Genomic DNA, 27,109 nt, shown 5'->3' with positions numbered 1-27,109 from the left:
AGCTGCATAGGGACTTATGTCTGTAAGTCCCTATGTTCCTCCCAGTGAAGTGTCTTGATTGTTGCAAAGAACAAGTCCTACTTTGTTAAGTGCTAACAGACAGGTATTTATGAAGGAGGATATATATAATAATGTGAGGAGGCACGGTTGCTCATCAGGAAGGAAGAAAGGGAATTGTATTGTTCAGTGAATGAAGATTTTCCATTCTTGTTTATTTTGTATATTGAACCTATCTGAGAAGAAACAAACTTAGCAGTAACTGTCTGCTGCTGGGGATAGGGTTGGGGGAGGACTGATCAACCTGTTGTGAGATAAAGAAGCCATGAAGGAGGCTGTGGAGTCGATAGCCAGCTTCCTGCAGCCCTCCTTTTTAAGTTAGATAGCATTTCTGAAATCATATCTAAATCTCCTCTTCTGCAAATTAAGTCGCATGACCTAGCAGACAGAGAACACAATTCATCACTGTCTGCTCTGCAGCAAGTTTTTATAGGTGGGAAGATCATTATCATGTGTCTCCCAGTCTTCTCTTTTCTAAACCAGACAAACTCAATTTGTCCCTTTTCGTACCTCACTCTTTTATCTATCTGTTTCCTCTTTTCTGGGCTACACCTCCTCTTTCCTACAGCAGAGGTCCCCAGGCCGGTGTGTGTGCATTTTCTCGGTCCCCAGCTGTGGGTCATTTTGGGATGAATCACAGAATCACAGGATGGGTCGGGTTGGTCATTTGGTCCAACCTCCCTGCTCAAGCAGAGTTATCCTAGAGCACATGGCACAGGAAGTTTGTTTTCTTAGCTTTAAATAGATTACCTTCAGCTTGATACTTATGTCTGCCCAACTAATCATTTCCTTTTAATTTAGTGGAACACACCAGGAACAGCACAATGTTGTCTAGAATTACTGAAAAATCTCAGAACTCTTTGACAAACTTTTGTCATTGAGTTACTGAGATAATGTTTTGGTTCACAGAACATGGGTATTACAATTATTTCACAGCTTTCCAAGAAAGAGTCCCACATTTAAAACTGAACAAACTCACTGAGCTTATTTTCTTTCAGTTGTATTAAAAAAAAAAAAAGAAGAGTATTATTATTGAAGTTTTTTGCTTTCCATAATCAAGAAGGAAGTAATTCTCTGCCATTCTCTTTGTCACTGAGAAGCTGTATTAACATTGCTGGTTAGGAAATTCTAAGGAAGGCTAAATGTAGTAGCAGTTTTCTGCTTAACATGGCATGCTAGGAACTAAATATTCTCTTGCTAATAACAGCTTCTGTTCATTTTTTGCACTGGGATATTGCAGTTACCAAGTGTGAATTTTACCATGCTTTGTTTGGGTTCAAATAAAAACCAAGTTCACCAGTGATGGTCTAGTTTTGTGCTCTCTCACCCTCATCTGTGTCATTTTTTCTCACAATGGGCCCATCCAGCAGGGTTAGGAGGGGACAGCAAGCAGCTCTTTCACCTTTCTGTTCAGTGCTACACCAAATTTCTGCAAGCAAGTAACACTGGTGGAGTAATGCCACTGTTCACTTGTGTTACAGCCCACTGCAGGAACATCACCTCTCTGACATGCAGAGATGTGCTGGCTTTTGGTGGGGAAAAAAATGTGTTATTATACATCTCCCAAACCCATGCTTTTAGAATAATACATGGAATTTAGATACTGTGTCGTGCTTTTACAACAATATATAGAATTTAGATACCTCTTAACACTTTAAAAATGAAACACTGAATAATTTTACACCTTACACTATAAAGGTAAATAATATCCTTATAATTTGTGATACAAATATACATTTATGAACTCAGGCTCCAAATAAGTTTACAGTAAAAATAAAAATTTCTCTCTTTCAAGCTTTTGTTGTTCTTGCTAAAGCTAGTATTTGCTAAGAAAAAGTAGTCAGGGTGAGGCAGCTGTTAGAAGAGGGAATGATGTATCCAACTTCATCAGGTCACTCGCTTCCCTGCTTTGGACTGGAACCAGGCTGATCCCCTCCCAACAGACAGACTTCTGCCTCTCTGGCACCATCCCTGCATAGACATGGAGTGGTTTCTGTATCTGTTGCAACCATTCAAGCTTCTGAGAGGTTTTTTTCATTTTTATGTCATTTCCTTCAGGTTTGGAAGTAAGGCATTTTAACCTACTTGAAAGTCAGGCACTTGAACAGTCTCACTGTATCTGCAAGTTAAAACACAGGAGCTTATTTTGCACTTATGTTACCTTTAGGGTTTTGTATTCCTGACATGTTACATTTTGGTTTGGGTTTGTGGCATGGCCATGTCACCACCACTCTTCTTGAGCAGAAACACAGTGTCAAGGGAGGCACAAACTGAAAATTGTGTTTCAAACGTTGGTTGTTTTTTTTCTATAATGAAGATAAAATACCTCACTTCCCATTGCGTGTCACTTAAGCGGGGAAGCGCATGGGTGCTTCTCTGTGGAGCTCTGAAGGTGCGCATGAGTTATGATACAGTTGTCTTTGTGGGCAACAGAATTGGGACTAGCATGTATTAGAAGCTTATGTGCATTACACCAGTCACAGGGTATAAAAGTTTTAACTTTTTTGTTACCTTAACATGTACACATTTTTATTTATGTATGGACATAAATTATTCTCTTATGCATGGGTATACTGGTTTTTACTAACTTCCTAATTTTTGTTGCGTATCCCTTGGGGCTACATGTCAAGATATGACAGAGCTGCAACAGAGCAAGCAGGATATAATGAATAAGATACTAAAACTCATTTGGTTTGTGTGCTGTGCACTCTTCTTGTGCAGGTTCCAAGGATATGTGGTGATACTATTGTCTGGTCAAGCATAGACCTCAGTTTACATTCTTCATTTTCACAACAAAGAACTGGGAAGGAATTTGCATTTTGCCTAGTTTAAATGTATACAGTGACTTTTAGAGAAGTTAGTTAGCTTTATGATGCAGTGCAATATGTTTGGCTACTACAAGTTTCTTGTGAAAGGAGAGTGAAACATCCTGTATATAAGCAGTTTTTTTCATCGTTTGTACCTTACAGTTATGAAAAGTTAGCCACAACTTTCTTAAATTCTTGAACCCAGACTTCATACAGTGGTCCTTTTAGTTCTGTGAAAGCAAGCTGCCTACATAGGTACCAGACAGATAGATTTAGAGTTAAGCTTTTTATATTTATATTTTTACGTAAATATGTAAATATATATCTCTCATTCCATTTTCTATTGAAATGTTTTCAACTGAGCCGAATGAAGATGGAATTTCATAATTCCCCATAATTAGATTTTGTGCTTACAGATTGATACAAGCAAGCTATTGCTAAAAACAGTCACAGTTTCTTCTCATAGTGAGCTGCATTTGTGTGTTCATGCGAACAAAAGTACAGATTTTAGTGAATTTATTATTTGGGCATTGACAGAGGTTGATTTTTTTTTTAATCTCTATGATTGATGTAGGGTTTAACTTCTTTGGTTGCTTTATCTGCATGTGCAATTATTGACGTCATCCAAATTTATTTTTATCACGTAGACATGCTAACATAGATCTGTTTAAAACTCAGTTCAACCTTATGTGTATGTAGTGATGGTTTCTTTGCCATATATAAAATGGTATAATAAGATCTCTATCTATAAAATTGAAGGAAAGATAAATTAAAACAAGGCATCTAAAAACATATCAATTCTGTTTTTACAGAAAGCAAACTCAGTGACTGTCCGCTGAAGATCCCAAGAAGTGATTTTCTGTGAATACATAAAATCTGATGACTTATGCACTGACTTGTTAATAACTTTTTTTCACAATGGGGCTGTTGTGTGGTTAGCATAATGCCGTAAATCATGATTAAACACATAAAAAAGATTGTCGCTGAAGATCCATTTTAAGCCAAGTGAAACATAATGCAATATAAAATTTACATCATTTTCTTGATTAACCTTGATGAACCTTCAGTCATTATCCATTATGATAAGAGTAAATTGGAAATGTTGCTTTGTTAATAAAACATGTATAGACATTTTCATGAGTCATAGATTTGATGGTTATTAACAGCTGACACATTCATAATGAAATACTGTGCTTTGGCTTTCCAGGAAAGTACAATACTATGTAAGGCTTCACTCCTGTGTCCTGTACTTCAGGACTGTATTTTGGTACTCTTTGGACATCAGATAATTTTGAATATTGATTTAAAATCAGAACATAAATACAATCAAGAGTTTTCACAGCTTGAACATTTCGGTGCTGAATCTCTGTGTATCTTTCGCTTGTGTGTTTCATAGGGATTCTTAGCAGCACCAAAATCATCTAACAACTTAAAACTACTCATCTTTGTCATCCATGGAAGCCTGTGAAGTTTTGTTCGTTTTGCCTCTATGCCAGGAGTGTTTTCTAATACAGACTGCTGTTGCCTGTGTAATGGCCAAGTGCTCTTAGAGCTGGCCTTAATGATTTAAACTAGGTTTGAAGGGAGAAGGGGATAAAACCAGGCTCAATAGAGGTGAGCCTAGGGATGGCGTGCCAGTGTTGGGGGTGAAATCAATAGCCCAGCTGAAGTGCATCTATACCAATGCATGAAGTATAAGTAGCAAACAGGAGGAGTGGGAAGCAGCAGGGAAACTATGATGTAGTTGCCAACGTGGAAATGATATGGGGTGACTCGCATGACTGGAGTGCTGCCATGGATGGTTCTAGGCTCTTCAGAGGGGATAGGCAAGGAAGGAGAGGTGGTGGGGTGGCTCCGTACATTAAGGAGTGTTTTGACTCTATACAGCTCAAGAATAGTGATGATAAGGTTGAATGTGTATAGGTGAGAATCAGGGAGAAGGTTAACAAGGCAGATATCCTGATAAGAATCTGTTACAGAACACCCAACGAGGATGAAGAGACAGATAAAAGCTTCTATAAAAGGCTGGCTAATGTTTCACGATTGCTAGCTCTTGTTTTTGTGAGAGACTTTAACTTGCTGGATGTCTGCTGGAAACTGAACATAGTGGAGAGGAGGCAGTCTAGGAGGTTCCTGGAGTGTGTGAAGTTAAATTCCTGACACAGCTGGTGAGTCTACCAGGTTTAGAGCCCCTCTGTTTATGAACTGCTGACTTGCTGTTCATGAACAGAGAAGGGCTGCTGGGAGGTGTGCTGGTCAGAAGCCATCTTGGGCATAGTGGCCACAAAATTATAGAGTTTTCAGTTCTTGGTGAAGTAAGGAAGGGGGTCAGCAGAGAGAGTGGTGGTGAATAGAACTACATCCAGTTGGCAGCTGGTCATTTATGGTGTTCCCTCAGGCTCAGTTTTGAGGCCAGTTCTGTTTCATATCTTCTTTAATGATCTGGAAGAGGGGATTGAGCACACTCTCAGTCAGTTCACAGATGACACTGTGCTCTGCAGAGACATCTGGACAGGCTGGCCAAGTCCAGTTGTATGGGATTCAGTAAGGTGAAGTGCTGGGTCCTGAACTTAGGTCACAACAACCCTATGCAGTGCTACAGGCAGGGGACAGAGTGGCCCAGCAGTAAAGGACCTGGTGGTGCTGGTTGACAGCCCTTGAACATGAGCCAACAGTGTGCCCAGGTGGCCAAGAAGGCCAATGGCATCGTGACCTGTATCAGCAATAGTGTGGCCAGCAGGATTAGGGAAGTGATTGTTCCTCAGTACTCTGCACTGGTGAGGCCACAGCTCGAATGCCCTTCCCCACAAGAAAGACATGGAAGTGCTGTAGCATGTGCAGAGAAGGGCAACAGAGCTAGTAAAGGGTCTGGACTACAAGTCCTTTGAAGCAGTGAGCTGGGTTTATTTAACGTGGAGAAGAGGAGGCTGGAGGGTGACCTTATCACTTACCTCTACAAATTCCTGAAGGGAACTTGCAGCCAGGTGGGGGTTAGCCTCTTCTCCCAGGCAACCAGCGACAGGACAAGAGGAACCTCCCTCAAGCTGTGCCAGGGGGCGTTCAGGTTAGACATCAAATTGCACCAGGGTGAATTGCATGGTAACATTTTTCTACCAGTTGCAAGCTTTCAATTCGTGTGTGCCGTGTGAAGTATACCTTGGTGTATTTACCAGTCCTGCAATTAGCTGTGGGTGGATGGACCACTGTACAGAGCCCCCTGGAAAGAATAGGCTACTTATTGCTTGAAAAAAAATGGGTACAAGGAGGCGTTTCTTTTCTGAAAAAGATCTTTTTTCAAGAAAAATATCATAGAGGCAACACATATTTTTTCACAATTTTTAGGAGACTTTTTAATCAATTTAGATTTTGTGATGTTTCAGGAAACTTTTAAAATTTTTATTAGGTGTTGTTAGGTTAAATTTTTTTTAAGTTTTAATTTTTTTATTACTGAAACTAGCATTGAAAATCTTTATTGACTGAAAACCAGTTTTCAGCGAACACATCGATAGGAAGCTCAACAAACATTTTAAATAAAGTATTAAACACTTACGGCGAAATGTCAAATAGATTTTTAAAAGGCCAGAATTTTTTCATTACATTTTAAAAGTTCAGAACATCCCTAGAAATCACACAGTGATAGGAGTAAATTCAGTTTATTGCACCATTCAGTCTGACCAAGACTGTATGAATAATTTGCATATGTGTGCACATCCTCTACAGAGATGGGGCAATAAAAAAATGCTATAATTTTTTACTAATTATGACTGTAAAGAGCCTAAAGAAGTATTATCAAGGAAGAAAATCACACAGGCTTGTCAGATCGTAACTGGAACGGTTTCCCATGCATAAAGATGCGGTGAAAAGCAGAAGTCATTGTGGAGGAACACAGACAAGTGGGGAGTTGTGTCTGACATCTCTGGCAGGGAAGGAATGTAAGAAGAAACTGGAACAGATATAGACATCACCAAGTTAGGTAAAGTCTTGTGTAGCAGCCCAGGGAATTCAGCACTGTTAGGTTAGACAGAAAAAAAGGTTCCTGATTGATTCCCTCAGCTGAGAGAAGCCCTGAGGAGAAGGACTTGGGGGTGTTGGTTGATGAGGAGCTAAGCATGGCCTGACAATATGCACTTGCAGCCCAGAAAGCCAACTGTGTCCTGGGCTGCATCAAAAGCAGCGTGACCACCAGGTCGAGGGAGGTGATTCTGCCCCTCTATTCCACTCTGGTGAGATCCCATCTGAAGTACTGCATCCAGTTCTGGGGTCCTCAGGACAGGAAGGATGTGGACCTGATGGATTGAGTTCAGAGGAGGGCCATGAAGATGATCACAGGGCTGGAGCACCTCTCCTGTGAAGACAGGATGAGAGTGTTGTGTTTGTTCAGCCTGGAAAAGAGGACACTCCAGGGAGACCTTACAGCACCTTCCAGTACCTAAAGGGGACTGATGAGAGAGCTGGGGAGAGACTTTGTACAAGGGCATGTAGTGATAGGACAAGGGGGAATGGCTTCAGACTGAAAAGAGGGTGGGTTTGGATTAGATATAAGGAAGAAATTCTTTGTTATGAGGGTGACAAGATAGTGGAACAGGTTGCCCAGAGAAGCTTGAATGCCCCATCTCTGAATTGTGCAAGGCCAGATTGGATGAGTCTTGGAGCAACCTGGTCTAGTGGAAGGTGTCCCTGCCCATGGTAGGGAACTGGAACTAGATGATCTTTAAGGTCCCTCTCAGTCCAAACTATTCTATGATTCTATGGTTCTATGAGCTGTTGTATTTTTTAGTTACGACGTAAAAGTAGCATTAACAAAAATAAAAGGGCTTCATTGTGGTTTGTCAGGTTTGTGCTCTTCAGTCTTGATTTCGTTTTTATCTCCACCTGGAAAATAGAGATGAGGATACAAAAGGAATACTTTGTCATATCTCCAGTATCTGCTTCTTGGCAGCCAAGATCTCCACTTAATTTCTGGAGGTTTTAAATATAATTTTGGATTCTGAAGAAAAAGAAACAGTCATTCCAGGTGTAAGATTATTAACAGCGGTGAATTTTACACTTGTGAATATACTTTTGAAGAGTGTATTGTTAGAGCAGTACAACATTAAAAGTAATAGTAATGTTTTGTTTCTAGCTTGGCTCAGTGTTGTTACTAGATCTTCATCCATCTTAGGCATTTTTGCTAGCAGTTTTAGTGTTAGAAAATAGTAAGGTATTGAATATAGGATTACATATTAATACTGAATGGCATATGTTTGGATATCTGTGTATCCTATAGGTATGGACTGGTAGAATTTTATCATGTGATAAAGTTATTTTTCCTCAAAGTAAAAATAAATTAGAATTATGTCTCAATTTCTCTCATTGGGCAAAACTGCACAGAGGGAAGAAAATGTGCATGTTTTATCTGTAGCAGAACTGGAAGAGGTGCTCTTAATAAAAGCAAGTGTTGAACTAGATTGGATTTTTTTTTTAACATTCCTCTGTTATGATGCTCTGGGTCAACAACCTAGATCCCAGTCTCAATTGCAGCCCTAGGTTTTCTCAGTATTTCAATACATATTTAAAACTCAGTCAGGTTGCATGCAAAGCGCTTATACATTTTGTGAATGTCCGGTGTGAGTGCCTGCAAGTTAATAATTGCACCCACAATCAGCCTTTCCTTGGTTCTTTCCAGTTGCCCAGTGTTAACTCTCAGAAGACCTGACTCGAACGCTACAGTGCTGATTTTGTAGATATGATATATATATTCATTTGTTTGGTGGATGTAATATATCTGCCCCCATTTTGGACATGGAATTTCCAGGCAGATAATTAAAGCAATCTCACACCTTCCAGCCTGCACCTGCCACCGTGCAAGCGGCCGCCCCAGCTCAGCTCCCCCTGATCATATTCATGTTTGGTCGGTAGTGTTTCGTGGCTAATACAAATCATAAACAGGCTGTAAAAGCTGAAGCATCAATGAATCCTAGCTTTAAAATTGCTGGAAGGTAAAGTTTTAAAACTGATACTGCAAAGTGAAAAATGAAATTTAAGCAGGCATTTTGGTGAAGGAAAAATAATTTATTGGATGTAAGATGAAAAGCTGTGAGAGTAAACATCAATCTCATCTTAGACACATGTCATTGATTGATGTTTGCTCTGTGCTGCTGCCTGGAGGTAAACTCTTTGAAATAGCAAAATAGGTACTTTATCTGTCTGTGGATAGGAGCACAGTTTGTTAAGTTACTGCTTTTTTGAGACCGTGCTACATCTTTATGTTCAATCAAAGTGAAAACAGTAAATCAGAGTAATTGCTTTACCCCACGGCATTCCTGTTTGTAAATGGGAAAAAATACTGTAAAAATCATCAAATTAACTTCTGCTGTTTAAGCTAGATAAAAAGTCTAAAAAATCTAGTTGAAACTTAGGAAGGTATTTCATTGATTATGGCACTTGTTCATCAAAGGCAGCCCCTTTGTCATAATTAATATAATAGTTCAAATGTCATTAGGGAAATCATTTAATGCTCAAAAATGTAAGGTCGTCATCTCTCAGAGCTCCCCTACCCCATTATCAATGAATTTCCAAACAGATACCAGTTATACTTAGCTGGAAATGGAACCGGTACCAAGAAATTGGCCAGCAAAAACCCTGGACATGAACAGTGAAAGAGAAAACAGGCATTAAATGTTTTAACACTTCCATGTTAAGCACAGCAATTCAGCAATCAATATAACCTGAATTGTTGTAATTAAATCATCAGAGTTAAGACTATTTTCTAAAAATGTTGGGGACTGTTGCCTTTACAGGGTTTCAGGCTGGTTAGTTGTTTTGAGTTTTAAAATAGGCAGAGATACAGGAATGATAGTATATTTAAATTCAGAATCCACTTTCCATTCTGAATTGAGTTTTGAAATCACTGTCCTGAATCAGAGCTGGACTGCTTTTTTATTGTGTTGCGTAAGTTTTTTCTTTGACTTACTCTATTTAGCTACTTTGGCATAAATGTAGTAATTCAGGGGAGAATTAGACTATTAAATATTTAAGAAAATGTCCTCACTTCATCCTGAAATTTAGTATATTGACTTGTGTGCCAGATTAAAATTTGTGGAAAACTGTTCAGAATAATAGTGGACCCTTTTAAAATTTATTTTCTTGAAATATTGCCTGTTTTCCATGGCTTTGAAGCAGTTCCAACTTTGTTCATAATTCAAAAATGACCGTGTGCTAAAATTTAATTTCAAAGATGTATGTGTCCTTGCAGAAAACTTGTTCACAGGTCTGGTTTATTCTTGAAGTGCACATATCTTTTAGTCACTTATGGTATGGGTTGTGTTTCTGGGATGGATTTTTGTTTGTTTGTTTGTAACAAGATCAGCACTGTACACTCCCAGGGGATATTCAGGGACTGCACCTGGCAGGTTGGGGATGGTGTCGTTCCCAACACACCCGACACTGGGAGTGAGTGTTGTAGTCTCATGGCATTTTGATGGAGCCTTTTAATGTGATTACAGAATAAGAAGGGTCAATTTAGAAACAAATGGGGCAGTTGATAAAATCCAGTAAAGAGGCTCAGCCCTGGGAACTCTGTCTTCGCTAGCAAAGGCCTACCAGGAGCCCGCAGGAACTGTGGGTTTGCCAGTTTAAGAAATAGTTAAATGGTGAAGCATCAACTCTGCTTTTGTAATTTGTATATCTAGACTTCAGGTTCTGAAAATTTTATTCTAAGTGCCATGGGTAGTTGCTGGGGTGAAGGACATCAGTCTCCTGGGTAAACATTAACTGCAAATAAACAAGCTACACCAGCTAAATTTATATCACAATATTTGGGGGGGGGGAGTAGAAGGAAGGTGAATGTGTATGTGGGTATAGCAAAACCCTCACAATACAGAAATAATGAACTAAATCTTTGGACTGGAAAATTATATTGGAAGGTCTGGAAAGGCAAAGGCGAGATTTCACGTTGCTGTAAATGATAAGTTCAGAAACTGCCGCCAGGTCTGCATATACATGTGGTAACACCATCCTCTGTCATGCTGGTAGGGCTGCCTGGGTCACAGCCCCCTTCCTTTGCCAGAAAATAAACTGATGCCAGGCAAGGGGAGTACCAGCAATCTCACTTTCAATTTACCTACCCATGTCTTTAACAGTCTCAAAGATGCCAGCTGTTATAAGGATGGTGATCTTGTAACAAAATAACACTACCCTTCCTGAATCTCTCCTTAGTGATGCAGCAATTTTGTGGTTTCTGAAAAGGTCAGGCAGCATCGTTAATACACACCATACACCTGCAAAGGCGTGTAATTCCTCAGTGAAGGTGCAGTGCTTTCATTTGTGGAAAAGGACATCTTCCTCTGAATGCAAATTTGGGCATTCCCTAAAACAGAAGGACAGTAGGATACTCGTGCACTGTCTCCACCCAGTTCATTATGGAGATTAGACCTTTTTATTTGAGCTGCTCCAAGAAGTGATGTCTGAGGGAGGTAAATCAAGTCAGAAATAGTGTGCTTTAAAAAAAAAAAGAAAGAAAAGAAAGAGAAGGAGATTTTTCAACATTTCAAACTTAAGGCTTTTTATATGATTACTTTCAGCCTAGCCTGAGGCAACATAACTCTTTGGACTTTGTAGGAGATTAAATCCAGCTGCAGGTTTTTCAGGTAAAATTATTGCTCTGCTCCTAGGCTGTCCCCTGAGCCATCTCTATTTCTAATTAAGGACTAAAGGAAATGGTTCCTTCTGATGTCAGGAGTAGCGTGAAGAAAGCTGTGAGTATTTCTGTGGGGAGACTTGTGTCACTACCACTCTCCCATCAGGCACCAGCATGCCTAGGCTCTTCTGTTCAGGCTGCTCACCTTGTGCACAGCCAAAGAGTGGGTAGTCATCAAGGTAGTCTTCCAAAAGTCATCACAACAGATCAAAACTTATTAAACATACATACTCTGAGAAGTTTGGAAATCCATTGGAATTTATCAAATATCTGAGTGAAATTACTCAAAGTATCCTGAAAAAAGCAGAGAAGGTACGACAGCTGTGACCATGTGGTGGTGATGGTGTGCTGAAAGTGCTTTGAGACTGAGACATTGGTGTTTAGACCCAACTAATTGGTAAATCCAGTGTGTACCTTGGCAGATGTTAGGGTTGAGATAAATCAAAAAAAGCAGTGTGCCAAATTTGAGATAGTTTAATTTCTATCATACAACCTTTATTCATATATAACTTTTGCAAGTATTTGACTTGTTTCCTGTGCTTTGGTTTGTGTCCTCTAAGCATGAATTTGAAACAGATGCAGCATTTTAAAACTAATGGTATACCATATAAAAACTATTTAAATTCACCCTTTTGGAATTTGACCTGTATGAAACAAATATAAATGACAGTGACTTCTGAGAGATGAGTATTTGCATGTTCTTTAGTTTCCAAGTCTTACAAAACTGCTTCAACATTTTGGCCCATACTAGAAAAATTCTTCATCAATAAACTGATGTATAAGCATGGATATTACACATATATATGTAGATATCACTCACATATGTACATATGCCCCAATGAAGAAAAAATCATGAGATTTTCACGAGCTTGTTCTTCGTGTCTGAGCTGTGGAAATGACATGCTGTAAACGATTAACAAGTAGATGTACCTTTGGGATTGTTTTAAATTGCAAATTAAAAAAAATAGAGAAGAAAACTATTAAAAAGAACTGTTTTCCATTAACTGAAGTGTTTGCAATAAAGACAATTATAGCAGTTGGCAGTATTCTCCTTGAACCAAAACAAATAAATACATTTGGTGACATACGTTCAATGAAATGCGATTGCTGCAATGTTCATGCAAATAAAGAACAGCCTCACAAATGCTAGACATTTTGCCATCTGGTATTACCAAAGGAACACAACTCTCAACTTGTAGCTCTTGCTAACTTACTGCTTATAGATGGCATGTTAGGCATTGTCACACAGTTCTGCCATTTGCATAATCATTCTGAATTATTGCAGGTTGTGCATTGCATTGCCAGCAGTGAACTCATTTGAGAAGGGGGTTCAGAGACCTGGTAACTTGTATGTCTTCATCAAGTATGTCTCTATCCAATAAAGGGATAAAAATGTCCTTCCATTTCAGGAGTATCACACCAGTGCATTTTTAAATTTGTATGAGGCCTAGTGAAGAATGTTGCACTTGCTTACTTCTTAGAAATTGGGTAGAGACCAGTATTATAATTAATCTCAGGGAAACTGCCCATTCTCTATTTAACTGCAAGCTAAAGTCCAAATACAAAGCATCTCAAAGAGCGAAGAGATTCCAGATGGGGTCATGTAGCTGAGGATGAAGTTATAACTTGATCCCTGCAACTCCAGAAAAACCCAACCTAACAACAGCTAGTCATTGTGGCAGAAAGTCTGCTTTAGACGCAGAGGCGGTTGCTAACTGACTTAGCTGATGGGAGTATGCTCAGTGGCATGATGTAGTAACTGAAGACCTTTGCTCACATAGCAGTCAATGACAACTGCTCTGCCTCTGGCCTTGGCAGCATGTGTAGCAGATGATCTCGTGCACAGGGACCCCATGGGGAGGCCTTCGCTATCCCCTTCTTCCTGGAGGAAGGCATTTTCCAAAATTCCACCCCTACAATTGCCACCTCATACACTGCTTTCCAAGGAGAGCATGTTGGCCTGAATACATGTATTGCTCGTGAAAAATATGGTATAAAACCCAAAAAACCCTCAACTACCTGTAAGTGGAATAAACAGATATGTATTTGGATGCTGTCTCCAACCTGCTATACTGAAACCCTGTGTTTTACAATAAGCCCCTGTGTCTGAGAGCCCTGCTCGGAGCCTGGCATCTGCCCTCAGACCCATCGGAAGGGTACTGTGCAGTCCAGTTCGAGTTAGCAGCATTAACAAGCAAACACAAGATTTTGTGTTCTTTTGGTGACTGCTGAGGCATTGTTTTTAAATGCTAATAGTGCCTAACATATCCTGAGTATTTTCAGCTCCTTCAGGTCTTGAATTAGAATCAGATCACTGTTGGCCTTTTGGCTGCCTTGCCTTAGGCATACTAGGTAGCATCACGTGGGTAGCCAATGCAACATATGTTTTACTAACTGGGAAGTTAGTTAGCAAGACGATGTTTTTCTTATTAACACATTGTGCACTTACATGACATTAATATATATTCCTACTTTACAGATTTACAGTGCCAGAAGAAAACCATTAGCTGAGCTAAGCAAAACAGGCAATCAGCATACTTGGCACATTGTCCTGAAATAACACATAAACTTTGTTAGACACGTTGGTTTTCTCTGTGAGGAGAATAAAACATAACAGACTGAAATGTGTAAACCTGCGTGGCTTCTCTGGCTTATGTTGTCATGCATTAAACTAGAATTCTGTGGGGGGAAAAAAAAAAGAAAAAAATTATTCTGAATGTCTGTATTGGAGCCAAAGTAGTTAATTTCTAAAAATTAATTCTTTTGTGTAATGCAGTGATTTTATTCTCTCTCCAGCTACACTCTACCAGCCATACATACACAGTCATGCCAGTATTCATTTATTCACGTTCTGAAGTTGTGGTAGTGTCAAATCCATCAGAAAGAGGAATTGTTTTAGTAGTAGTTTCACGACTTGGTTGATTAACAGAGATCAGAAGAAGCAACCTAACTGTGGAAACCACTACAGCATATAGTTTTAACAGCTCTTTAGGGAGCTAGTTAATGAAAGAATCACTACAGAAACACATCCATGTGAAAAAAAGAAGCATACAACACTCAGAGGATATGTCATAAATGGAAATATGTTCATAATTTCTATTTACTCATAGCTATAATTACCCTCTGCCTTAAGAGTACTTTCAGTCTTTGTCAAAGTTGCTTAGATATTTCCTTTATCACATTTCAAGCAGAGAAGTTCTGCACAGACTAGATCCTGCCCTGTGATTTCTTTTTTATATTTCTGTAAGAATTTAATTATCTATTCTCTGCGAAGAAAGCACCAGCATTCCCAGAGACCTGAGCCTCCCCAGCCTACTTGAACTGGCATTCATCTGATTCATGTCGGTGCTTATTTTTGCCATCTGTCTGCAAAAGTTTTTAAGTGCACACTGGTTTATATGTTGCCACCTAAGTTTTAACTCTTAAAACACTATTTCTCTTTTTTTTGTTGCAGTGTCTATGAGCCAGATAGAAATGTACTGCGAAGGAAAGAATGGGAAAGGAGAAATCAGGAGGCCCAGCAGGAGGATGGCACATTTAACACGAGCTATTCCCTCTTCAGTGAACCATACAAGGTAGATGCTTCCCAGCTGTGTGACTCTTTTTTAATTTATTTATTCCACAGTTCAAAAATGCAGTCTGCAGAAGGCATTGTCCAGGTGTCAGTACCCTCCCCACCAAATTCTCAGAGAATATGCATGATTCATTGAGAATCGAATTTTATGTGTGTGTGTATATGTATATATATATATATATGCATATGTATAGAGCTTCTTATAGTATTCAGCAGCAAGAGTGAAATAAACTAGAACTATCCTAACAATATTTGAGATGGAATTAAAGCTAGGAGGTGAAGGTGACAGTGCCCTGTTTCTGCAACACTTAGAAGAAAACAATTGTGTGAGAATAGTGAGTGAAGGTCAAGCAGTACAGTAAGCATTATGCTGTGGCCAGGGTTAATGTAGTGAAATATGTTGCTGTTCGCTTTTTTTTTCCTATACGCATTACCAAGAAAATTTATCTGCTCTATGTGTTTTACCCTCACCAAAGGCAGAAGTAGCTTAGGAGTCTCAGCTCCCTGTTTTGCTTCTCATGGTAAATCATTAGTTTGATGAGGCACAACTGTCTTTCCTCACTCCATGTTAGAAGGGTCAAGCAGGATCTTCTACACTTTACAGAAGGCTGAAAACAGAGTGTTTGTGAACAGCACCAGACAGCAGTATCCCACAGAGGCTGCTCCTCTTCCCCAGTTAAACCAATGACTTTGACTGCATGCATCAAAGCATCATCATGTACTGTCTGGTGTGCCTTTCCAGTAGTGTCCAAGTTACTGTTACAACCACCACATTGTGAAGTCTTTCCCTCCATGCAACATCACTTGTCCTTGATGCTTTGTGTGCTTTAGTTCCTCTTTCCATGAGGCCTATTTGGGACCTGGCACTTGGCTTCTGCACTTGACTTCCATGCTTCCATTTTTCTGCTCATGCTTCAGGGTCAGCTTTTAGTTTGCTCTTCTTCCAGATTGTTGTTTGTATTTAGTCCCTAATAAAAAAGAAAAATCTACCACTTTCAAACCATGTCCCTTGATGGAACACAGCTCTGTCTGCCTTGAAGCTGACATCCAGCTGCCCAAATTTCAGATTCATTACAAAGACATTTAGAAACCATGGCAAATGCCTCGAACTCCTCAAGGATCTACTTGAAAAAGTCTACTGTGAGACCAGTCAAGGGCTAATCCATGGAACAGAGCCTGAAAAGCGTAAGTCAGCTGTGAGTAGGTATTTCTTGAGGGCTCTGTTTCAGTGAAGACCTAATGATTTTCCATTTGGTAGGTCCAGTTGAATAGACCAGTCACAAAAAGGACCTGGCCTTTTGCTGGGTCCCCAGTACTGTTTTGTCTGTGGTGCCTCAGGTTGGTAATACTGAAGCTCAAATTACTTATAAAAGTGGTGCAGTTGGAATATTTTGTGCACTTTGATTATTACCTCTGGGCCAGTGTACTGACTATCATGACACAGGCGTGATATGTCAGGGACACACCAGGAGTTTCTGAGTTACGATGTCTGAAGGCACCTCTATGCAACCACAGTTTAATTCTGTCAACTCCAATAGGAATGATTGAAAAATAATTACCAACTCTAGAAGCAGAGAGGATACAGAGCAGATATCCTGTGGGGTGATCAGAATAATGGCTCCATCCTTGCTTCTTATCTTTAAACACTATGTCCCTGTTTTGGACAATCATGTAAAGAAGGTGCTGCAGAAATACATCCTACAGCTAACTTTGTCCAGGAAACATGGCGAAAGGCAAAGCCCAGGACAGCAGTATAACTCACAGCTCTGTTGGTGTGACAGCCACAGTTGCTTGGGGTGACCAGTCATTCTGGTAGTATTAGACATCAAAACTTCATCAGTGACATTCTCCAAATGTCATGTATACGCTGGCAGTGGACCATTGGGCTATCTGAACTCATCCAAGCATTTGTGAACTTTCGGTGTGGGGGAAAGAACTGTGGCTTGGGCATTTTGATCTTATTGTGGAGAGAGGCTAACTGCAAAAGAGGAAACCTTTCTGCAAAAGCAAAACTGAAACTCATTCTTAGGGCATTTAAAGATGTTCAGCTTTTGGGTGTTTCCAAAGGAGAATGAAATTATGGCAGACATTCACTGCAAGCTCTGATCAAATTCAGTATTCCTCTGCACAGCTTGAGAAACATGAGTTAAAGCCAAAGGATATGCCATTCAGAAGGCCATATCTGAAAATCAAAGGCAGATTGGAAATCTCTTAAATCTCATGTCCTCTCTCACCTTGACATGTATCACTACTACTGTAACATCGAATTTTCTCAAAAATCCTGACTCTTTGGGTTGCCCCTTATCCTGTTCAAAGTATCCATAGCAACCCTTTATGAAGGATTACAGGAAATCCAGTATCGTTCACTTAAAATCTCTTTTAGAGGGGGGTGTGAAAAATAGGAAATTAGTTCTGGATATTTTCTGGACAGAATATCTTGCCCCATTAACCATGTAAGTATTTTTAATGAAGAAAAAAATTCTGATGGCCTTCTGGGCAGCCATCAGGTTTATTTTTAGAAGTGTTGGATGTTCCCATCTTCAAATGCATGGATTCATCTTGCATTGCAGAAGAATATCAGAGCACTCTAAGTTAGACATGTTTGGACAAAATGCTTTTCCTAGCTACTCATTTTATGACCATGTTTTCCTTATGTGAATGCTTAAATAAGGCCAGCAATATTTCAGAGCAAATAGTAGGACAAACTAAAGCTCATAACAGGTTACCTCAGATCCCATCATGTTCCCAAGAGGATTTAGCTGAATTCTTCTTTATGAGATCAGCTCCAAACAAAATCTCACCTCACGTTATCCCCAGCGTGTCCTGAAGGAATAAACAACACAGACCAGTTGTCAGCGCACGCTGTGATACCAGTTTGCTGCAATTATTCTTGTGGTTATCTGGGATCTCTCAATACAAGATGTCTATGTGTGACCTTCACATCACATCCATATAAAAGACAAACTGATGACTTTTCTGAGCTAATGATAGTCTACAGATAATCTGCAATGAGGCTTTTATTTTCTTCCCATCCAAATAGCAGCCATTAGAAAAAAATAAACCTTCTTTTAGGGAAGTTGGATTTCTCAGGGGCAAAACTTGCACACAATTCTTTTATACTCATGGAGCTAGCGGCATCGAGGTGGAGAACTGCCCTCACAAGCTATCCATGCTGTAGGAGACTTGTGGGTGCCAGGGACCCCATTCCATTTGGTGGTCCTTGTTGCCATGCTCTGGCAGGGAAACAAACCTCATACACACACTGGCTGAATCAGACTGAGTGCAGGCCCAAGGACAGATCTCCCTCCATAGAGGGAAGCTGGAAAAATATTTCTCTACAAGGAATCTGCACAAGGTGGAGAAACCACAGGAAACATAGAAGAGATCCACTGGGAAAAAGGAAAATTCCCTATGTCTTCTGGAAAACAATTCTGCTGGCCAAGGAGATGCCCAAATGTAGAAGTTATTTTATTGACTCCAGGAGACATGTGAGTGTATCTCCAACCTTCTTTCTTTTCAGATGTATGTGATGCTTCCTACTTTTGAAGCCTCATTAATAGTTTCCTCTTCTTTCGGATATTGATGTGATTCCTGTGAAGGAACACCCTTTTTTAAAGCACTTGCTGTCTATGAGTTAATGCTTCATAGTTCTCTCCATAGCAGGTTGTTGTCTTTATGACAATAACAGCTGTATGTGCAGAGGGAAGATCAGGCTGTAGTGATTGAGCCATCTTATTCCACGTTTGAAAAGCAAAGTTTTGGATGCAACACTTTTGAGTTTTTCCCTTCCCACTCTCCTTCAATATGTATTGTTGATATATATTCAGCTCTATTAGCATAGTAACAAATATGTATCAGAAAACTAGCTGGGATACATTTTACATAATTACAAGGTAGTGTCCTTGAAATTTGAGGGCAAAAGTTTCAAGCAAGACAGAACTGCTTCTACTGTTTGACTTAAGAATGCTTCCACTGTAGTCCTCTGAAAATTTGCATTTGGCAATCACAGCACTCATTTACGAGGCGTTTTTGCTTGGGTTAAGCTTTCCTACTAGGAAACCCTAAAAAAGCATTGTTCCAAACTGGGTGTTACCCTTACATACCTTCCCTTACATATCCCAGTTTTCTAGAGTGACTGATGTGGTTGCTACATCTTTCATATTTTTTAACTTTAAGGGGATCTTCTCCAGTCCCTTTTTCTCCCTTCTTTCTCCTTCTTTCTATTTTCCTCTAAAACAGAGAGTCTCAAGATGAAAGCTTGGCCTTCTGAAACCAATTGGAGTTTTCCCATTCAGACCCCATGTCTGGAAGAGAGAAAGGAGAATTGCACTGCCTCATTACTGTCTTCCTCTGAAAATGTAAAGCAAAGGACATCACACGCCTGAATCTTGGCAGGGTTCAGAAAAATCCCTACTGCATAAATGCTAATGATACACCCTTTTGCTTACAGTGGCTTTTTAAAGCAGGAGTCTTCAATCTTTTCCAGAATGTTTTATTTGCTTGTTTTATTTCTTTGTGAAGCTTCTGCCTTTTCAGTCAGGAAGTAAATGGGTTATTTTTAAGACAATAATTAATCTTAAAGGGTAGGAAGAGTGTCTGTGTTCCCTCTGCTACTCACAGCAAACACTGAGCAATGTGAAGAACTTGGTGGGGGTTCTGTTTACTTTTTTTTTAAAAGAGGAGAGTGCCTTGGAATGAGCATCCTGTCAGAGCATTTTCAAAGAAGGGACATAATCATCTGTACTTTTCTCATTTCCCACAAACTGTTTTCAAGTCACCTTATAGCATTTGGCTGGCTTAGACTGATGAATTTGTTCAGTGCTCGCATGGGACGTTGTGTGGCTTCCCAGATGGTTATGAAAACTTAGGCAGGCAGAGGAGGAAATTGGGAATGCAGTGTTTTCATTCATGGCTGAAGGAGAGCTTGTGTTGAGCTATAGGAAAAGTTTTATCATGGTCAGATTTAATCCAAACCATTCTGTGTAGTTGCAATAATAAATTTTCCAGTTTCCAGGTAATATACTTTAAGTACGGCATGATATCAGTGATAGATTTCTTTTTTTATATACTCTAAGGCCCTTTATAGCTTTTCCAGTTCAGGGTAGATTTAAGATGTTGACAAGTGTCTTCAGAGACAATAAGGATTTTCGATTTCATCCCTCAACGCTGCTGCTGAATAAGACAGTGCTACTTCAGTAAGGATTTGAGCAGAATCACGCAGGGAACTTTGTTTTTCTTACATTGACTGTTGCAGAACACTCAATTTTTGTTTTGCAGACTAACAAGGGGGATGAGCTTTCCAATCGCATCCAGAATACGTTGGGCAACTATGATGAAATGAAAGACTTGTTAACTGACCGATCAAACCAGAGCCATCTCGTTGGGGTTCCAAAACCTGGGGTTCCTCAGACGTCTCTCCCCAGGCCTGATGACCATTTTATTGCAGACTCAAGACTGCCACCTCCTCCTCCCATTTTGAGCACTACTTCTTCCAAACCAGCATCCCTAGCTGCCCAGCAGAGCAAAAGTACCACGATGGGCTGGCAGAAGACTGGGCGTAATGCCACTTCAGATGGCCAGCAGAGAGTGAGCAAACACGGACACCGGTCGCTGGAGTCACACAAGGGTGACTTCAAGTTGGCGAACCAAAAATCCAATCTGGAGAAACTAAAACGCTATGCATCAAGTCCCACCTCCTCTTCCTCCTGTTCCTCCTCCTCCTCCTCCTCCTCCTCCTGCTCCTCTTCCTCCTCCTGCTCCTCCTCCTCTTCCTCCTCCTCCAGTTCTGCCCAGCAAAGCTCACTGAGGGCGACGTTAGGAGACAACATCAGTAGAGTGCAGCAGCCAACAAAGCTCAGTTGTAGCTCAGAAGGAGGAACTCAAGCACAAGAGAGGCCAGCAAAGCATGGTGGTGGGCACTGCGTCCAAAACTTCCCACCTTCTCTTGCTTCAAAGCCCAGTCTGGGTCAGCAGAAACCAACAGCTTATGTAAGGCCAATGGATGGTCAAGACCAGGCTCCTGATGAGTCTCCAAAGCTGAAGTTACCAGCAGAGATGACCAAATCATATAGGGGAGTGCCTTCCAACAAGCCTGATTCGGCCAGGCCCAAGTCAAAGATAGCCAAGTTCAGCATTCCTAAGCAAGAAGAAGTAAGTGTTTTTATACTTCTTATGACATACCTCTGTAGATGGATGGATGATGCCTTATTGCACCTGTTTCTTTTACACATTTTTAACAATTAGTTTGCATGTTGAAATTTTTTTGTAACATTGACATAGTAAATTGCAAGTAGAAGCCTCACAGTAATTTGAATGTATCTCAACAGTGAAATGCTCGCTGTCTTCAGGACCATAACACTTCCTACAAAGGCGCATTTTCTAGTAGTATATGTTATTTCACTGATTTTTTTCTGAGTGTCCACATATGAAATCTGGATTTTTTTTTTTTCTAGGCAGGTATATTGCTTCTTACTGTTCATTGACTTATTTCTCTGTGGCAAAGATGAAATGAAGTGCATGTGATCAGGAGTAGTTCTGCTACCCTCGATGTCAAAGTAGTTTCACAATCTAAAAAAATTACTTATACAGTATGAAATTTGTGAAAAACATTATGAAACTTGTGGAATAGATGAGAATACAGCAAGGAAACTCTCCTTTTAGTTCGTAGTTTATGTTTCATTCCAATCTCTGAGAAGACTGAGGTTTGCTTCTTAAGGAATTGCCATCTGTAGAAACCTGGTGTAGTGGGTTGACCCATGCTACAAGTATGAAAAAGTGTCTGAAAAAGCTTCTAGACAACATTTCTGTTATCAGCAGTAAAAATGAAAGATTTCTTCTTTACATTCATTTATTTCACATTCATTTTATGCCAGTAGGACATTTTGCTTTATCACTTTGACTGTGATTTTCTGTTTGGTCTTTTTAGATGGGGAGGAAATGACCGATTTTGGCAGAATAAAGGGTGATTTTTTTTTTCCAGGGGTGTATTCAGAGGCCTGTATGCCAGTTCAAAGATGGTCTCATCATCCTCTTATGCAAATTGGTAGCACTCCCGTGACTTTAAAAATTCATAGTATTTATAGGACTGAAAGACTATTTGACTGAATCCCTGTGACTTTCTCAGAGAAGAGACAATAATTGTTTACTCTTACTTGACAGCTGTGGTGTGTCTTGATATGTTTTTAGTCTTAAAATTTTGTTTCTGGCATTGTTAAAGGAGAGGAAAATCTAATTTTTGAAAGAATTCTCTGGCCTCTTAATGCCCATTTTTCAGAAATGGAGTTGACTCTTGTATTCCCCCTTTGGTTTGGTTTGGGAGAGAAATCTCTCTGGAAGCAATTACTTCTGTGGTTTTTCTATAAGTGAAAATTCCATCAGTTCCAAACAGCACATAGGTGATATGTTGTTCCGGAAAAAGGGGTTGTTTAGCCTCTTAAGCCAGATTTCATACACAAATTTAGCATTCACAAACTGCTGTAATTGTGCAGATAGATCAGGTAATTGCAGATACTAATATCCATTTAGCTATTATTGCGTCTTTCAGACTTGTGCTTCTATGTGCAAGTGGGAAATATTGTTAGAATTAAGCATGCCTGTGGCAATTATCTGGCTCTTTTGCATTTTCCCCCTTTACATGTATGCAATGCTCTAAGGACTAGTTTGGAAAGTAGTTTTGATAGGCAATCATTTTTTTGTCTGAAATTCAGGATTTACCATTTGCATTCCAAATTTGCCTACCTCAGGAAAGAAAGATTTCATTTGTTGTATGTAATCCATGCTGATGCGTAACAGTAAGTTTGTACTGCAGTTTCTAGACATGTAGTCGTATTTGAGATAGCTTTAAACTTGTTTGGATACTGATGGCAATGTAGATTATGGTAGGAGAGAGTGGACTGCAGAGTAGCCACTAAAGTATCACCAACTTTTCACAGATTTTATATGATGCAGTACCAATAAAACAGTATTTGATAACATAAAATAAACATTTAACTGAATTTGAAGGAGGTGGACAAAAGCCATTGTATAGTAGGTTAAAAATAAATATTATGAAAAATGATGGACAAATTACTAAGAAGACAAACAGTAGGTCCTATAGGTGTTGGGATTTGAAACTGGAGCTGATGAAGGACAATATTTAGATCTGCAAGATCAATGCAAGACAATGTCAAGAGAGCTGAGAGTCCTGGTGATACAACTGGCCAGCTTTTTTTCCTTGACCCTGATGTTTACTTTGTTCTACCTTTTTCAATCCCAAGTGGCACAAGTTGAAATTGGTAACCCACTGGTATTGCTACAGGGAGGAATGTTCACAGAATATCACAGAATATGCTGGGTTGGAGGGGACCCAAAAGGATCATCGAGTCGAACTCTTAGCCCTGCACAGAACCATACCCAAGAGTCACACTATGTGCCCGAGAGTATCATCCAAACGCTTCTTGAACTCTGGTGCTGTGGCCACTTCCTTGAGGAGCCCGTTCCAGCAGAGACACCCTCTTTCTAATATCCAACCAAAACCGCCCCTGACACAACTTCAGACCATTCCCCTTGGGTCCTGTCACTGGCCACCACAGAGAAGAGATCAGTGTCTGCCCCCCCTCTTACCCTCACAAGGAAGTTGTAGACTGCAGCGAGGTCTCCCCTCAGTCTCTCTTCTCCAGGATGAACAGACCAAGTAACCTCAGCTGCTCCTCATACAGCTTCCCCTCAAGACCCTTCACCATCTTCATTGCCCTCCTTCGGACACTCTCTAATAGATTAATGTCTTTCTTATATTGTGGCACCTAAAACTGCCACAATATTCAAGGTGAGGCCTCACCAGTGCAGAGCAGAGCAGGGCAATCACCTCCCTCAACCGGCTGGTGATGCTTTGCCTGATGCCCCCCAGGACATGACTGGCCCTCCTGGCTGCCAGGACGCTGGTGACTCACTCATACATTGACCAAAACTGAAAGCTGGAGAGAGACTTTGTAAAGGGCATGTAGTGATAGGACAAGGGCTTCAAGCTGATAGAGGGTAGGATTAGATTAGATATAAGTAAGTAATTCTTCACTGTGAGAGTGGTGAAGCACTCGAAAAGGTCGCCCAGAGAAACTGTGGATGCCCCATCCCTGGAATTGTTCAAGACCAGGTTGGATGGGGCTTTGAGCAGCCTGGTCTAGTGGAAGGAGTCCCTACCCATGGCAAGGGGCATGATTCAGGATGATCTTTAAGGTCCCTTCCAAACCAAACCATTCTATGATTCTGTGATACCTATGCACTTTCATTTGTGTTTACCAGTTTGAAGGAACCTTCAATGGAAAAATAAATACATAATGAAACCAAGTTAAGCCTCCCTGTAAGGACTGGAGAATAAGAAGTGTCATACAAAGTGTGTGTGTCTTCAGCAGGATACAAACTCCTCTTCTGTACATCCCATGAGGTTTTCAGAGAAACAGGGCACAGAGTTGGCTGCAGTACAATTATTATTCACTGGCAATAAAATCAGTTGAATACAAATTATAGACCATTACTTTTCAATACATGAAAAAGGTTGATTTTTAATGCAGTTCAATACCTCATATAATATTTTTAATCAGTTTTGGAAAGCCTTCAATACCTTGACACAGGCTGAAGCTTATAAATTTTTTTAATTGTTTTAATGAGAATAATTTGGATAGACGTGTGTGTAGAAAGGTAGCAGTTACTCATTTGGGAATTTAATCTTTAGGACCAAGGTACATCAGTGTTAATTAGAATCCATACCCAACCTCCTGGTCCTCCCAAAATTATCATACTGCTATGTAGAAATGATAGCTCATCATCTCAAGTACTGCTATTTCACATTTTAAACTACTTATAAATTACTTTGCTTAGGTACCCACTGTATTGGATAAAAGGGAAGAGAAATTTGATACAAGGGTATAGAAGAAAAAAGGCAGAGAAATCAAGTGCCTCTCTTTTCTAAAATGTTCTTGAGTGAAACAGTAAGAAAAACCTAGGATGGCAAATCATGTTCTTTATATTTGAGTTCTGTTTTCAAATTTCATTTTAGAGGCTGCATGCTGCTTTTTTATTACATTGAAGAAGCCTTACCTATTGTCCTTTACTTACTTCTCTTAAGGGTTATGGAACAAGGAAATAGAGGTTGTGTTCAGGAATGACTATCAGTCTAATGGTAAAAAAGGAAGATTTGGTTTTGTTAAATTTGGGAGCACATTTATGTGAAATGTAGATAAGGTCATCGTAAGGACGTGTTCTTATTTCACTTCACGGAGTACTTACACAACTTCTTCTGCAGCAGAAGTAATGCACAATAGATTAAATGTTGAGTTTGTTTTTTTTCTTTTCATTTTTACCCTGATTTTACTCAGGCAAATTCCTATTTGCCTGGATAAGATACTCTCTGCAGTCATTCTCCTTCAAGGGGCTATATATAGCTATCAGTATCTGGCACATGCGCTACCAAGTGTCCTTTAAATCTGCAATCTTTTTTTTATCTCTCAGCTCTGTCCCCACGTATTAATGGAAAGCAAAGAAACCCCACAACTTTTTCCTCCATCTGAAAAAACTCTTCAAAATTTGGCCTCAATGTTGGTAATTTCTTCAAGATCAGTCTCTTTTAAGAAGAGCTTTGGTGCATAGCACATATAATAAGCAGTTCCATTCCAGTTTAAAATTGAAAGTGGAAGTTCATGTGTGAAAAAAACAAGTGCTGCTGTATCTTACTTGAGAACAGAAGGTCCAGAGTAAACTAAAGAGGGAAGATACTCATTATCAGTGCATGCTTCCTCTGGAATTACCACATACCTGGATCTATGGGGCAGTAGAGGTGAAACGGTGTCTCAGGAGGAAGGAAAAGAGTTTAGAGTGCTTTTCCTCAGAGGCCAAATGCCACATCCCTCTGGCTCCAATGGATCCTGTTGAACTGTTGCAGGAGTAAGAGCTGAATCCAGGTTTTTCTTTTCTACTTCCCAGGCTGTTCATTTCGGTCCTAGAAAGGCAGAAATGAAAATAAAAGAGTAATTGAAGATGCTTTTAGATAAAAAGGGAGGGAGAGATTGAATGCATTAGCAAAACGGTCCAGACTTCTTCCGGCACCATTTCAGGATGTGCCCAAAGAGGCTGGAAACATAAGCTCAGAATTAAGTGTGTTGATACTCCTCTACCATTTATTGACTTCATTGAAGAACTTGCAGTGCTTGAGAAGCAAGTTAGCAATCACGGCACTCGAGTACTTGTAAGTATGAGCCAGTTGTAGACGTTTTCTTTCCCAGATGTTCATAGGAATGAGTTAGCAAGCTGCGTTTACAAGAAGACACACATCAATTCATCCCTGCAATGGTAGCACTGACCTTCCCCACATATAAAGGATGTTTTCCCATGTTAAACAGGAAGAACTGCACAACAAGAGCAGTGTGGTGCAAAGATCCCTGCTAGTTGTGAGTTATTCAGGACCTTTGAGTGTGTCTGTGGGAGGCTGTGCATTACTGCCTGGTTTTATGTAGGAGAATTCAACAGAGTAGAACTGCAAGGAAAGAGTGTATTAAATAGAGTAGTGTTGGAAACACTCTTAACAAACACAGTGGAGACCACAATGTAAAGGAATGTTTTTTTGATATAGTTTTCAAGTTGTGACTCAAGCCTTTGCCCTTCTCGCATTCTGCAGTTACTGAGGCACACAACAACTGTGTGTGCAGGCAGCTCCAGTGAACACAGTGGGCCTAATCTCTCTGGTTATTCTTCCATGGCAGCTCTTGTAGAGGGAAAATGGTGTTTAGATGCCTTTACTTTTAGAGCTCCATACTGTTTCCACCCTCAGTGAAACAAGTTTCTCTTTTGAATTAATTGTCAGTATATTTTTTTCTGGGAAAACACCAGCTAAACTTATCTACAGGTTTTTCAAAATGAAGAATTTAATAAAATCATAGCCTCCAAAGTTTTCTGTATAGACTGATTATGGTGAATCTCTTGTTCCTCATTGTTTTTCATTGGTAGGATGACTATGATCAGAGAAAA

At 39.9% G+C, this 27,109-nt stretch overlaps 1 protein-coding gene across 3 annotated transcripts in view; it reads left to right on the top strand.

Annotated features, from left to right (window-relative positions):
* AFF3 (AF4/FMR2 family member 3) overlaps positions 1-27,109 on the top strand; it is a 324,957-nt gene that overhangs the window by 33,667 nt on the left and 264,181 nt on the right. For all 3 annotated transcript variants that reach the window (XR_003532872.1, XM_027674908.1, XM_027674907.1), the window contains exons 2-3: positions 14,996-15,116; positions 20,393-21,265. Coding sequence is in view for 2 of the 3 variants with exons in the window: in XM_027674908.1 (XP_027530709.1) it covers positions 14,996-15,116; positions 20,393-21,265 (994 nt within the window). In the remaining variant the exon portion in view is untranslated. The remainder of the gene's footprint in view (positions 1-14,995; positions 15,117-20,392; positions 21,266-27,109) is intronic.

The sequence above is a fragment of the Neopelma chrysocephalum genome, unplaced genomic scaffold, assembly GCF_003984885.1.
Source record: "Neopelma chrysocephalum unplaced genomic scaffold, ASM398488v2 Primary Assembly neopelma1_25, whole genome shotgun sequence".
NCBI classification, from domain to species: domain Eukaryota; kingdom Metazoa; phylum Chordata; class Aves; order Passeriformes; family Pipridae; genus Neopelma; species Neopelma chrysocephalum.
This window is presented reverse-complemented; position numbering and strand designations above follow the sequence as displayed.